A 12,778-nucleotide genomic window follows, 5' to 3' on the forward strand; every position below is an offset into this window, starting at 1 on the left:
TAAAATCTCAGAGTTTCTTCATGGTTTTGTGTATTGGGCACTTTCTATAGCATCTAATTTGCTAGGATGAGCATGCACACCTTGCAAAGAGATGATGTGACCAAGGTAATTTATAAATTCAGGAAAAAATATTTATATAGCTTAACATTAATAGTTTGTACAGATTGAGGGTGCCTACGTGGCATGGCGTTTAACAGATTGAGAAAACATGTCTGTTTCGAAGATTTTCGAAGACACCTAAACGTCAATCAATTTGGCTAGATTAAGTGCTTAAGGAGGAAAGTCATGAGTAGCATTTAATCATAAAAAAATCACGTCTTTTGAATATTTTTAAATAAAAAACCATTTTATCTTATTTATTGATAGTAAAAATTTGCAACTAATCAAAGTTTTTATAATTTTATAAAATTATTAAAAGTATCTACTAAATTAAAAGATAAAAAAAAAAAAACCTACTTTAAATATTAAAATTCAATTTAAATTTATTTCTCAAAGCAGCTTCCATCTCAAACCAACAACACTCACTTCGTTTTTCCCCCTTCCATCTCGAACCAACGGCACCACCATCTTCTCCTCTGTAAGCTCTTCAATCATCCTTCACTTTTTCTTACTTTTAACAATTATTCCTGTTCAATATAGGTTGTTATTATCATTCATTACAATTCATCTGAACTAGTTATACATCTTCACCAAAAACCTTGATCAACCAGGGTTTATTTATTTATTTATTTTAATGAATATTTCATGAATTTGATAATTTTCTACCAAAACGTATCTTCAGTTAGAATCTTATATTTTACGATCTTACTATCCCCTCCCGATCTTATGCAAGATCCCGATTTTGACAAACTTGTTTGTACGAGTAAAATGTCATGCTCAAATTTCTTAATGAGGTGCAAAATTTGTGTACTTAATTTGAGAATTGCTTAAAGGTTATTTTTATTATCGCGAACTTATTGGTGCGTTTCGTGTTTCTTGTTATTTGAAGGGCGAAGTTAGGAAGTTGAATTAACTTGGGAGGATGAATCGAAAATTTGGAGGTGGAAAGCAACCAACTGGGACTCCTTCACTGCCCTGGTCATGTGTGGTTGTTATCTGTTCTCTTCTTGCTGGTGCTTCTGTTGTACACAATATCTATAAACCTAACCTTGTAAGTTTTTCTTATTAACTCTTTATGTTTCATGCTCTTTTCCTTAGTACCTTGTTTGTTTCAGTTTTATGAATTAAATAGCTGCAGTGTGTGTGTTTGTGTTTTATTTTTTGGAATTGGAATTTGAAGGCTTCATATTTGTCGCAACAGATGAAGCAAGACATAGATACAGGAAATGACACTAACATGTAGACACTAGTATATAGCACTTACACTTTTAATTGAAAATTAAATCATGTCCAGTGTTCGAAATATGTTGGTGTTTGCGTTCGAATTCAATCACATGTCGGTCATGCATTCGATCTAAAGTCTTGTGTTCTCAAATTACTTTCAATTTCTCAATCTATTACAGGGAGTGTAACTATTTGTGACTGTTATGTCGAACACACGTGTCGGACACCATTTGATCTGAAGTCTTGGTATTACATAGGTCATAAGATGTAAGGAGGGAGGGTATGTACTTGATTGAAACATATCATTTTCCTTCAAAATTCAGATCATGGAATAAGTTATGTTACTAATCGGATGCATAATCATAGCTATTAATATTTTTGAGAGGATATTGTCCTTCACTTTACTTGACAGTAAGACATGTTTTACTGCAACATGATTTCAATTTGCCAATTATTATCTACAATTGCTACACTACTAGTACTTAGATTCAGAGTAGTCAATAGCAGCCAATAGCGGCGCTATAGCGGGATAGCGGAGCGGATGCCGGCCGCTATGGGAAGGGCCTTAACGGTCAGAAAACTATAGCAGCCGCTATAAGTAGGGGTGATCGTATCCGAACCAATCCAAAAGCAAAACCGCAAATCGAACCAATCCAAACCGAAACCGCAAAAAACCGCATTTGGTTTGGATGATTTTGGATGATTTTTGGACTAAACCGCATGGTTCGGTTTGGTTTGCGGTTTTTATTTCACAAAACCAAACCAAACCGAACTGAACCGCATATTTAACTTAAGTTTTGAATTTTAATAATTAATTTATTATCTTTCCAAATCCAATTGCACACAACCACACCTCACGTTTTGAATTTTAATAATTAATTTATTAACTTAAGTCTTGGCATAATCCACTTAGTTTTTGTATTTTATTGAGCTACATATATATGTAATTCTCTACTATCTAATATATATATTTCATTTATAATGTATTTTTAGTTCTCTACTGTTCTTGTAATATAATTGTTCTTGTAATATAATTTCTTTTGTATGGTATAATATCATATATTATATTGACATTGAATTACTTTCTTTTTTCCTTTTATTTTAGTACATTTTTATTTTATAGTGTAAACCGCGGTCCACCGAACCGATCTAACCGCATTAGTTTGGTTTGGTTTGGTTTGGATGACTTTTTAAAAATCAACCGAACCAAACCGAACTGCATGTATTTTTATCTCGCGGTTAGGATGACTTTTATGCTCAAAACCGAACCAAACCGCACCGCGAACACCCCTAGCTATAAGGTAAACAGAGGGATAGCAGACTGGTTCGTGGCTCGCTATCCTTTTCCTCCTGAAAAACCGAAATTTCCCCTTAAATTTAAAACGTTTTAAATGTTTTAAGAGTAGTTTTGAGGTTTCCAATCAAATTTGAGTTTCATGCTCGGTACCATCCTAGAAAAATATGCTTAAGCAAGCTTAATGAAAGCAACATTATGAAATAATTAACAGAAGAGGAGTAAATTGGAAAAATAAGCAAAAAGGGTGAGAATTTTGTATCAGCCTCTAAACCGTGATGAATGATGAGTATATAATATCATAATCCTAAGCGTGCATTTTTATTTCTTAAACCATGCATAAATATCCTTTGTAGGTTATTGTGTAGATAACTGTAGAAAATAATCCCTGACACTTCTAAATTGTGGCACTTTGGCTTGCCTTCATTGCAGCCTCCAACACCTTCATGGTGTTGGGTTTGAAGGGGTGGATTTAGTCTCACATTGCTTAGAGATATGGTTTGTGTTGTGTTTATAAGTGAGGGCAATCCTCACCTTACAAACCGGTTTGTAGGAATGAGTTAGACCCAACCCAAATTCTGAGAAAAGTCTTAATCAGCTTTGATAGTGGCATTAGAGCATTTTAATCGGTATACTGAGGATGGGGAAAGTGAGAGGCATTTTTCAGAAATGAATCTACTATAATGACTCTTATATGAGCATGCACTGAATTTGTCGACTTTGTGTTCCTTTATCAAAGTTTGAATAAAAAGAACACAAATAAACATAAGCCTATTGGTGTTAGACTATAGGTTCATAATTAATTTAAATCATCCACAGCTGTACTATTTTTCATTACTCATTACTATAACATTCAGTGAACTGCAAAAATGTAATGGATTTCGTTAAGCATAAGCATTGTTGTACATATATAGAAAATCAACAACTTCCTTTTCAACTAGCCTTGATATTCCAACTCTCCGTAGTTGGTGAAATTTCTGAAATGGGATCAAACTTGGTAACCAGATGAGTATCTCAGTGTGAAATAAGTTTTTGAAGTTGGGTTTTGGTGGTGCACTCCTCATAAATTGAACCCCAAATATAGAACATTTTTATATTTAGTAATGTATAAAAGTGTCTTTGTAAGGGATTCATTCGGAGCTTGCCGCCTGTATAACTTTACTCCAAGAAATGCTTTGTAAATGTATTTTAGTTAGAGTAGATTAGAGATCGGTTTTGTTGACCATCGTGACAAGATCACACACATTAAGTGATAGTCCATATTACCTTGATTTCAATTCACTCTATCCAAACTTTCCGACGAAGATACTGTAATAGTGTTAGTATACACTTATATTTTTATTCTAGTTCCTTATCAAGTCATCTATTTTCAGAGTTTTAATCATTTGCACAGTTATATTGTATAGACTGAAGTGAGAAACCATTGATGAAGTAATAAACTCTTGCAATTTTATGAAATTCAAACGCTTCGATGATTAGTAATGGATAAAACAAAATCGTGTTTTGCTTTCATACTCATATTTATCACAAACGCCTTACTCTCTGCAGAATAGGCTGAACTTGAGAAGATTATTAACTCATTGTTTTTTCTGTAGACATTGCCACCAATTGACGGAGTTGATGGAACCAAGAAGAAACTAGAGGCGAAAGAATGATCATCTCCTAGTTATGGATTTTTCTTAATATCTTGAAGATGGGCATGTCATAGAGGCAGAGATTGTTCTTCCCCAACAGTTAATTTTTTTTTTATATTTGGCTTAGATATTAGGACCATATTTGGATATGTAATTTAGTTAAACACTTTTAGTATAAATGTTTTTGTATAAACTATCGTTGTATCCAAAGACATAATAAAGTCAAATTATTTTCATATAATCTAATCCCGACGAGCTTATAGAAATAAGCTGACCATTTTAAAAATAGGTTATAAGTTGTTTTTATAAGTTTGTTTTTATATAAGTTCTCTCAACTAGTTTTATAAGTAAGGCTCTGTTTGGTAAAAGTAGATGGAGCTTATAGTTTATAGCTGGTAGCTGATAGTTTATAGTTGGTGACTGATAGCTGATAAGCTAACATGAGTGTTTGGTAAATTAGCTGTTTCATTAGCTGATAGACAAAAAAATGACATAAAAGATTATTTTAATTAATAAGAGTAATAATATTTTGTTAAAATAATAAGGGTATAAATGGAAAAAAGTCACAAGCTAAAAGCTACAAGCTTAAAAGCTACTTCAAATATCTTTTGAAAAAAAAAAAACTAAAAGTTAGTAAAAAAACTACAAGCTAAAATAGTGTTATCAAACAGAACTTTTTCATTAATGTGAATTGAAAAGCTAAAAGCTAAAAACTCTTTTTTAGGTCTTACCACACAAACCCTAATTATGTTATTATACAATAAAGATAAACTTTTTTTTTTTACCAAATAGTTTAGTGGCTGGAATTCATCCTTAAAAGATGAATAAGTGGGGTGTCGTGGGTTCGCATCTTCGTCTTATACTTCATGTCCTTGTACAGTTACCAACTAAGCACTTGTGTCCCTGCACTTGATATTCTTGCAAAGCTACTAACTAAACTCCTGCGTTGTTGAATATGATGTCCCTGCTAGTGTTTTAAAAATCGGACTGGACCGGCCGGTCGGACCAGTCGAACCGGGAACCGGCCAGGTAACTGGTCTGGTTCAATAATCGGATCGGATATGCCATCAAACCGGTGGGAACCGGTGAAAATCGGTGAAAACCGGGAAAACCGGCGGTTTAATTGCTTTTTTTTTGTTTTTTTTAAACTTTTTTTTTAAAACTTTTTTTTAACATTTCTTTTAAACTTTTTTTTTAGCTTTTTTTTTAATATATTTAGTAGTGTATTACTTAAATAGCATTCTCACATAGTTTTTTTCGTTAGTGACAAATTAAAAACTTTATTGTCTATTTGTTAACTTTGCTAATAAATTTTCTTAAATAGCATAAACATATTGAATTTTATGTGATTTATTTTTTTAGGAGGATCCTATTTTGAATTAAATTTGGTACACATTGGAGTTATTTTGATATAAACTATTTAATTAGATTATGTTGTAATTAGACTTTGTTTAGATTATGTTGTAATTAGACTTTGTTTGCAATTAGACTTTGTAATTTTTTACTATTTTGTTATGTGTGATACCTTTTGTTTAAAATTTGAATTTAAGTTATGAAATTGTGAATTTATGATATGATATTTTTTAAAAATTTAAAAGCTAGTTATATTTTTTTAGAGACTGAATCATCCGGTTCGACCGGTTTTATACCTATATAATGACAGTTCTATTCAATCGAGTTATCCGGTTTAATCCGGTTTGGTCGTGCAGTTCGACCAGTGACCCAGTGGTTCGACCGATAAACCAGTGACTCAGTACTCTCACCGGTTCGATGACCGGTCCGGTTTTTAAAATACTGGTCCCTGCACTTGATATTCCTGCAAAAATACTAACTAAACTCTTGCATTATTGGATCTGATATCTTTGCACAATTACTAACTGAATTGATTTAACAAGACATTTATTATCATAATCTTACTATTTATTTTTTAAAATTTTGGTTTGTAAGGATTACTGCATCAAGGCCCAACACTCCTTTGAAGAAGACAAGTTGAGAAAGGGGGAAAGGATTATGGACATATGGTATATCAAAATGATTGCCCCAAACTCACTTCACTTGTGATAATGACCATAGAAGGTGTGTTTAGGTAATTTTTAAATTGCACTGACCATGCTTATTTTTTAATTCATTGCATCACTAGCACATATATCTGTGAGAATTAATATATATTTTTTCGATGTTCAGAGAGTAATTTCCTTCAAATGTTTATCCTTAACCTCATAATAGCATATATCTGTGAAAACTATATTTTTAAGGTACACGCTTCTTGTGTTTTTAACCTGAAAGTACTTTATTGTTTTTTTATTGAATATAAAATATAAAGGTTTTTGCTGTTTGAGATTATAAAATACCACGTTGTACCATAGAACACAGAATAAGGTATTATTCTCTGATATATTACTATTTTATCTCCAACTTGTATCATCTTATCTAAAATGCATTTATGTGAGCTAAGTATTCTTTTGGGTGAATAATTTGTGTCTGGCTTACAAAAATAATCCATGATTTATTTATAAATTGTTTTTTGGACAATCTTTTAAAAATAACTTGTGAGAATAACATCTAGTGTGTGAAACCATTTGATTGAGTTTATAAAAATAATTTATAACATTGACTAATCTTTTATTATAATTTATGAAAATAATTTAGTGTTTATTTGAAAATACAACTAACACCTTATTTTATTAATAATTTGGTTCATGAGTATGGGTGAAAATATAAAAGGCCTACAGACTAACCTACACAACCTACACAGACTCAAAGTCAGACCACTTATTTTTTTTTTAAAATAGAAAAGGTCTAGCTTTTTATATAGGCTTTTTATAAGTCTATTTTGTTAAAAAAGGTTAGACCCATGCCTAATTTAACAAAATTGATTTTTATCTGTGAAGATAAAATTTGTGAAGTTCTATTAAGCCAACTTTGTTGAGAATTATGGTTCGAATTTGCGACATCGCGTTTTTCATAATTATAAATTTTTTGTTAATTTTTTAAAATTATTTAAATATTATGTATGTTGTATAACTAACTCATATTTAAACACTATTGGTGTCGATATATAATCAATATATTTGGATTTTGTATGTGTGCGAAACACTAAAGTTTGATCAACATATAAATGACAAATGAAACATGTATGTCTATATTTTTATATATAAACTTCTCTAGTTATACCAATATATGTCATATACTGACATACCTAACCTCTAAATAACACGATTGTATAAAAAAAGAACCTCAACTACTTATATATGTTTATTAGCCAAAATATTGGATGCCAGTTTTAATGATATTGAATTACAAGAGCACTTGAACTTGAATTAGATATTCATATATTTTTTTTTAGCTTAATCCAGAGTTCGGAATTCAAACTCAATCTTCAACGTGCAACATTATTAAAAAAAATTGATAAATTTTTTTATTATTTTCGACTCTAAGAATTAGTCTCTGAATTTGATTTCCTAAAAATAAAGTTTTTGCAGCAATTAAGTTTTTTTTCAGGGACAATTGATGTTTATTTATAGAAGAGCTTTCTTCCTCCACCTTCTCTCCTTTCCTTCCAAACATTTGCTGTCAGTCTTACATTAACAAGATTTGACAGAGCATATTCAGTTAGGATTCAACAAATTTGTAGGGCTAGACAACTATTTGTGGCTGGCCAGTTACAAAAAAATGAGACCCCCAAATAAGATTAAATTATATACATTGATTGTAAAGTGTATATACTAAATTAAAAGTTGATCTAAAAAAAGGTTGCATATCCTATTGAGATGGTTTACCTAGAAATAGAATCTTTCATGCTTGCCACTCCATAATTAGAGGAAAGGAGAGTTCTTTTCTCTTTTTTGTGGTCCATTCCTATTTTTTATGTGTTGGAGAGTAAAAATAGCCTATTACACCTATTGACCCATTCTCAAATTCACACAATTTTTTTGGTTTCTCTTTATAATTTTGGTAAGACCATTAAAAATATAACACTTTCATTTTTGATATTTTAAAGTTTAAAAAAATTATAGTTAAGAATTTAATCGTTAAATTTAGTTTATCTTGAAGAAGTCTTAATTGAGTTTCCTTGAAAAAGTCTTCAACTCAATTGCATTCACATTATTAATTAAAAATAATTTTCTAAAAATTAGACTTTTTCTTAAAAAGGATGCTACTATTCCCTTGCAATAATCGATGCTATTGATTTTTATGTTAATTCATGGAGTCTAATCTCTTAAATATATTATTTTAAATAATATCATTTAAATAATTTTCATCAAATCAAACTCATATGATGTAATGATAAATAATGATTGTAAAATAAAACGGTTGAATTTAAATAGTTTATGAATTATATTAAAAATAATATTCAAATTCAAATTCTAAATTAATTATTGATCGGTTATACTTTAATTATATTTTTAAAATTATAGATTTAAAACCAAAAAAATAATAATTTGAGCAAAATATTTACAAATTGTAGTTCTAATATTAAGTTTGTTTTTCTTTACTACTATTAATATTACGTATATTAGATTGTTAATGTATGTAAATTTTAACTCAACTAATAGAAGTCGATCCATTTTATTGAACGTCAAAATTAAATTTTATAAACCCTAATAACATATGCGTGAGTTTTTAGTAGCTATTATAACATCGATAAAAAGTTAGTTATAATAAAATAAACTTATTTAAAAAACACTTGCCATAAAAACACATTATTGAGAAAAGAAACTAAGTATAGATTCATTCTTGCATATAAGCCATGAACTAAAATATAAATAGAAAAATATAAATAGTTAGTGAAAATATATTGATATGAATAAAAATATAAATAAAAGCTAAAAAAAGTACACTAAAATTAATACATTTCCAATTTAACCCCACACAACTAAAAACTCAAAAAAAGGAAAAACCAATAGTTAGTGAAAAATAGAAAAAAAGCATGATTAAAAAAAGGAAAAAATTAATAATAGAAATTACCTAAATAAGGCCCAAACACCATGGAAAGCGTTCTTAAATCATAGATTCAAAATCAAAATCCAACGGCTCACATTGCATCAAGTTCTTCTTATATTGAATTCCAATTTTCCATTTTCATTTGGTCTCTTTTGGAGTGTGCGTTCTCTCTCTCTAACTCTCTCTCTCTTCCTCTCACCTTGCCTCTGTGCATTCTCTGTCGTTCTTTGCCTTCCATCACCCTCGGCATTTTCCTTCCCAAGGTTTGGTTCTGTTCTTGATCCGTTTTTTTTTCTTGATTGGATCTGTTTTTTACGTTTTTTTTTTGTATTGAATTTTGATAATTTGATTGAGGGTATTGGTTTTGTTTAGGTAGATTTGAAATGGGTTGTTGTTGGATTTTGATTTGGGAAATTGTATATGATCAAATTTGCATTTTTAGCATTTTTGAACATTTTTTGTTTTTGGATGGAAATAGAAATAGAAATTGATGTACGAGAATTGGATGTGGATTGATCGATCTAGGTGTTTTGTTTTGTTTAAAAGAAACAATTTTGATTGGTTTGAATGATTTGATTAACCACTGATTTTGATTGGTTAATGGTGATGGCTTTTGGATCTATCATTGTTAAGGTTGGTCCTATGCAAAGTTGTTTTCAGATGTGTGGGGAAAGAATTTGAATTGTTGTTTTTGATGTTGATGGAATAGAATTAATAGCTTACTTTTTTTTTTATATGATGCAATTAGATAGTGATTTTTTCTCTTAAAGAGAAAGAGATTCCGAAAAGGAAATATGATAATGCTTTTCAATTTTCTTGTGGACCTAAGTATCAACTATTGTGTATGATTCATGGTGTATCCAATCAACTAGTGCATGTTTGATTTCACCTTGACGGTGACTAGCTCGGCCAAAAGATCTAAATGTTTCGATTTTGAATTGATTTTAACATGTTTGGATGTGTTCTAGTATAATTGATTTTAGGATATATATGTGTAGGTATGTTACATTTTATTTCAATGTTACTATGTTGGGATACATGTATCATTGGTTAGCTCAATGTTTGTATCTTTTGGACATCTATTTTGTTTGTAAATTATTAGGATAATTAAATTTGATTTGGCTAGATTTGTGATTAAATTGCAATATTTTGCCTATGAAATTGGTTTGTGGAAAAAAAAATCAGATTGATATAGTAAGTGATTTTTAAAAACAATAGTTTATAGAAACAGTGCACTTCTGATAACTATTTTTGATTTATTGTGCAGATAGTAGAAGATGGCAGACGCTGAGGATATTCAACCTCTTGTTTGTGACAATGGAACTGGAATGGTTAAGGTACACGATAGTTTTTGGTATTAATTTTTCTTGAAGTATAACATAATGCGATACGCTAGGTTATTTTATTGGAGTTTCTTACATTTATATTACCAAAGTCTAATTGAGTTTGAGACAATTGAATGTAATATCTTTTCAGGCTGGATTTGCTGGAGATGATGCACCTCGTGCTGTGTTTCCCAGCATTGTAGGTCGTCCTCGTCACACCGGCGTGATGGTTGGCATGGGCCAAAAAGATGCATATGTTGGTGATGAGGCACAGTCTAAGCGAGGTATTTTGACTCTCAAATACCCCATTGAACATGGAATTGTTAGCAACTGGGATGACATGGAAAAGATTTGGCATCACACTTTCTACAACGAGCTTCGTGTTGCCCCCGAAGAACACCCAGTTCTGTTAACTGAGGCTCCTCTTAACCCTAAGGCTAATCGTGAGAAGATGACCCAAATCATGTTTGAGACTTTTAATACCCCTGCCATGTATGTAGCTATTCAGGCCGTTCTTTCACTGTACGCCAGTGGTCGTACCACCGGTGAGTCATTTTTCAGTTGTTCGATTAAAGGCCATATCATGTTTTATAGACATTTTGAAGTTTACATAGTTACCTTCTCTATGCAGGTATTGTGTTGGATTCTGGTGATGGTGTGAGCCACACTGTCCCTATCTACGAGGGTTACGCCCTTCCACATGCCATCCTTCGTCTTGATCTGGCTGGTCGCGACCTGACTGATTTCTTGATGAAGATTTTGACTGAGCGTGGTTATTCTTTTACCACCTCAGCAGAGCGTGAAATTGTTCGTGATGTGAAAGAAAAGCTGTCATACATTGCCCTTGACTATGAGCAAGAGCTGGAGACAGCCAGAACCAGCTCATCCGTGGAGAAGAGCTACGAGTTGCCTGACGGACAGGTAATCACCATTGGAGATGAGCGTTTCAGATGTCCAGAAGTGCTGTACCAACCATCCATGATAGGAATGGAAGCAGCAGGAATTCACGAGACCACATACAACTCCATCATGAAGTGCGATGTCGATATCAGGAAAGACTTGTACGGTAACATTGTCCTTTCAGGAGGAACAACCATGTTCCCAGGCATTGCTGATAGAATGAGCAAAGAAATTTCTGCTTTGGCCCCAAGTAGCATGAAGATTAAGGTCGTTGCACCACCTGAGAGAAAATACAGTGTCTGGATTGGTGGTTCTATTTTGGCATCCCTCAGCACCTTCCAGCAGGTTTGTTTCGTTCGTCACTTCCTTCTTTCTCTCTCGATATAATATAATGTTATTGGTGAACGACATCGACACTAACAAATGTTTTGCTTTGAATGCAGATGTGGATTGCAAAGGCAGAATATGATGAATCTGGTCCATCAATTGTGCACAGAAAGTGCTTCTAAATCATTACTACTATTACTACTACTTCTATTTTGAGAGAAAGAGGTTTTATTGAAGGGAAAGACTAGTGTTATGAATCCTTCGGAAACATTGCAACTTGAAGGGAAAGCCCTTTAAATTCATTATTATTTGCTTTTGTTATCATTTGGTCATGTACTTATTCACAATGTTGGAGTGATTATTTGCTGAAAGCGAGTTGTTTTTTTTTTGAAATGATCCACTTCATTTCAGTATTAGTTTCTAAGTCTTATTTATTTGTTTTCATGACTAGTTCAGTCTCGTGAATGAAATAACTGGGATTATCATACAACTATAATTGCAGACATATTTTGTAGTTGCTTGTTTATCAAGTGGAACAAATGTTAAAAACATATTAATATGAATGCTATGATTTGTATTTAGGCTATAGATGATAATGTGTTTTTCGCTCGACTAACATTAATTTGATCTATTAGGAATAGTCTAGAATGTGTAACTGAATTCAATCACAAGACTAACTGAATTCAATTAAGAGACAGTTAGACTAACTCTATATAAATTCCTCATGTAACACCATCATTGAGAAATTCTATATTCAGTTATCTCTCTTCTCTCTCTATCTCTTCTCTCTAATGTTTCTTTTCATTGTGATCACATTTTTAACATGGTATCATAAATTTCTCTTAATCCTTTACGCCTCTTTCCATGGCGTCATCTACACAATCTTCTAAGCCTATGTTTGGTATTATTCAAAAGCCACGGTATGAACGCCCGGTAAAGAGAAGCTACCATTAGTAGCTTTACAAAATCACGGTACAAAGAACTCCAAACGTGAGGTGACGGTGATGCACCTGATTACCAAACACACACTA

At 31.7% G+C, this 12,778-nt stretch overlaps 1 protein-coding gene and 1 long non-coding RNA gene across 2 annotated transcripts; both read left to right on the forward strand.

The window, feature by feature from the left end:
• Positions 1-483: 483 nt before the first annotated feature.
• LOC131640590 (uncharacterized) lies at positions 484-4,516 on the forward strand. Its single transcript, XR_009295286.1, has 3 exons — positions 484-577; positions 989-1,150; positions 4,213-4,516. It is a non-coding gene; the product is annotated as an uncharacterized LOC131640590 (long non-coding RNA).
• Positions 4,517-9,300: 4,784 nt separating this feature from the next.
• LOC131640595 (actin-11) lies at positions 9,301-12,237 on the forward strand. The gene is made up of 5 exons (XM_058910980.1): positions 9,301-9,458; positions 10,463-10,532; positions 10,672-11,065; positions 11,152-11,765; positions 11,864-12,237. The coding sequence occupies exons 2-5, from the start codon at positions 10,473-10,475 to the stop codon at positions 11,927-11,929; spliced, it is 1,134 nt and encodes a 377-aa protein (XP_058766963.1). The 5' UTR covers positions 9,301-9,458; positions 10,463-10,472; the 3' UTR covers positions 11,930-12,237.
• Positions 12,238-12,778: the final 541 nt, after the last annotated feature.

Source organism: Vicia villosa, unplaced genomic scaffold (assembly GCF_029867415.1).
Source record: "Vicia villosa cultivar HV-30 ecotype Madison, WI unplaced genomic scaffold, Vvil1.0 ctg.003211F_1_1, whole genome shotgun sequence".
Classification (NCBI taxonomy): domain Eukaryota; kingdom Viridiplantae; phylum Streptophyta; class Magnoliopsida; order Fabales; family Fabaceae; genus Vicia; species Vicia villosa.

Coding starts and splice junctions, on each gene's coding strand:
- LOC131640595 (XM_058910980.1), top strand. CDS start 10,473: ATGGCAGACGCTGAGGATATTCAACCTCTTGTTTGTGACAATGGAACT. Junction 11,066..11,151: donor CGCCAGTGGTCGTACCACCG/GTGAGTCATTTT, acceptor TTCTCTATGCAG/GTATTGTGTTGGATTCTGGT. Junction 11,766..11,863: donor CCCTCAGCACCTTCCAGCAG/GTTTGTTTCGTT, acceptor CTTTGAATGCAG/ATGTGGATTGCAAAGGCAGA.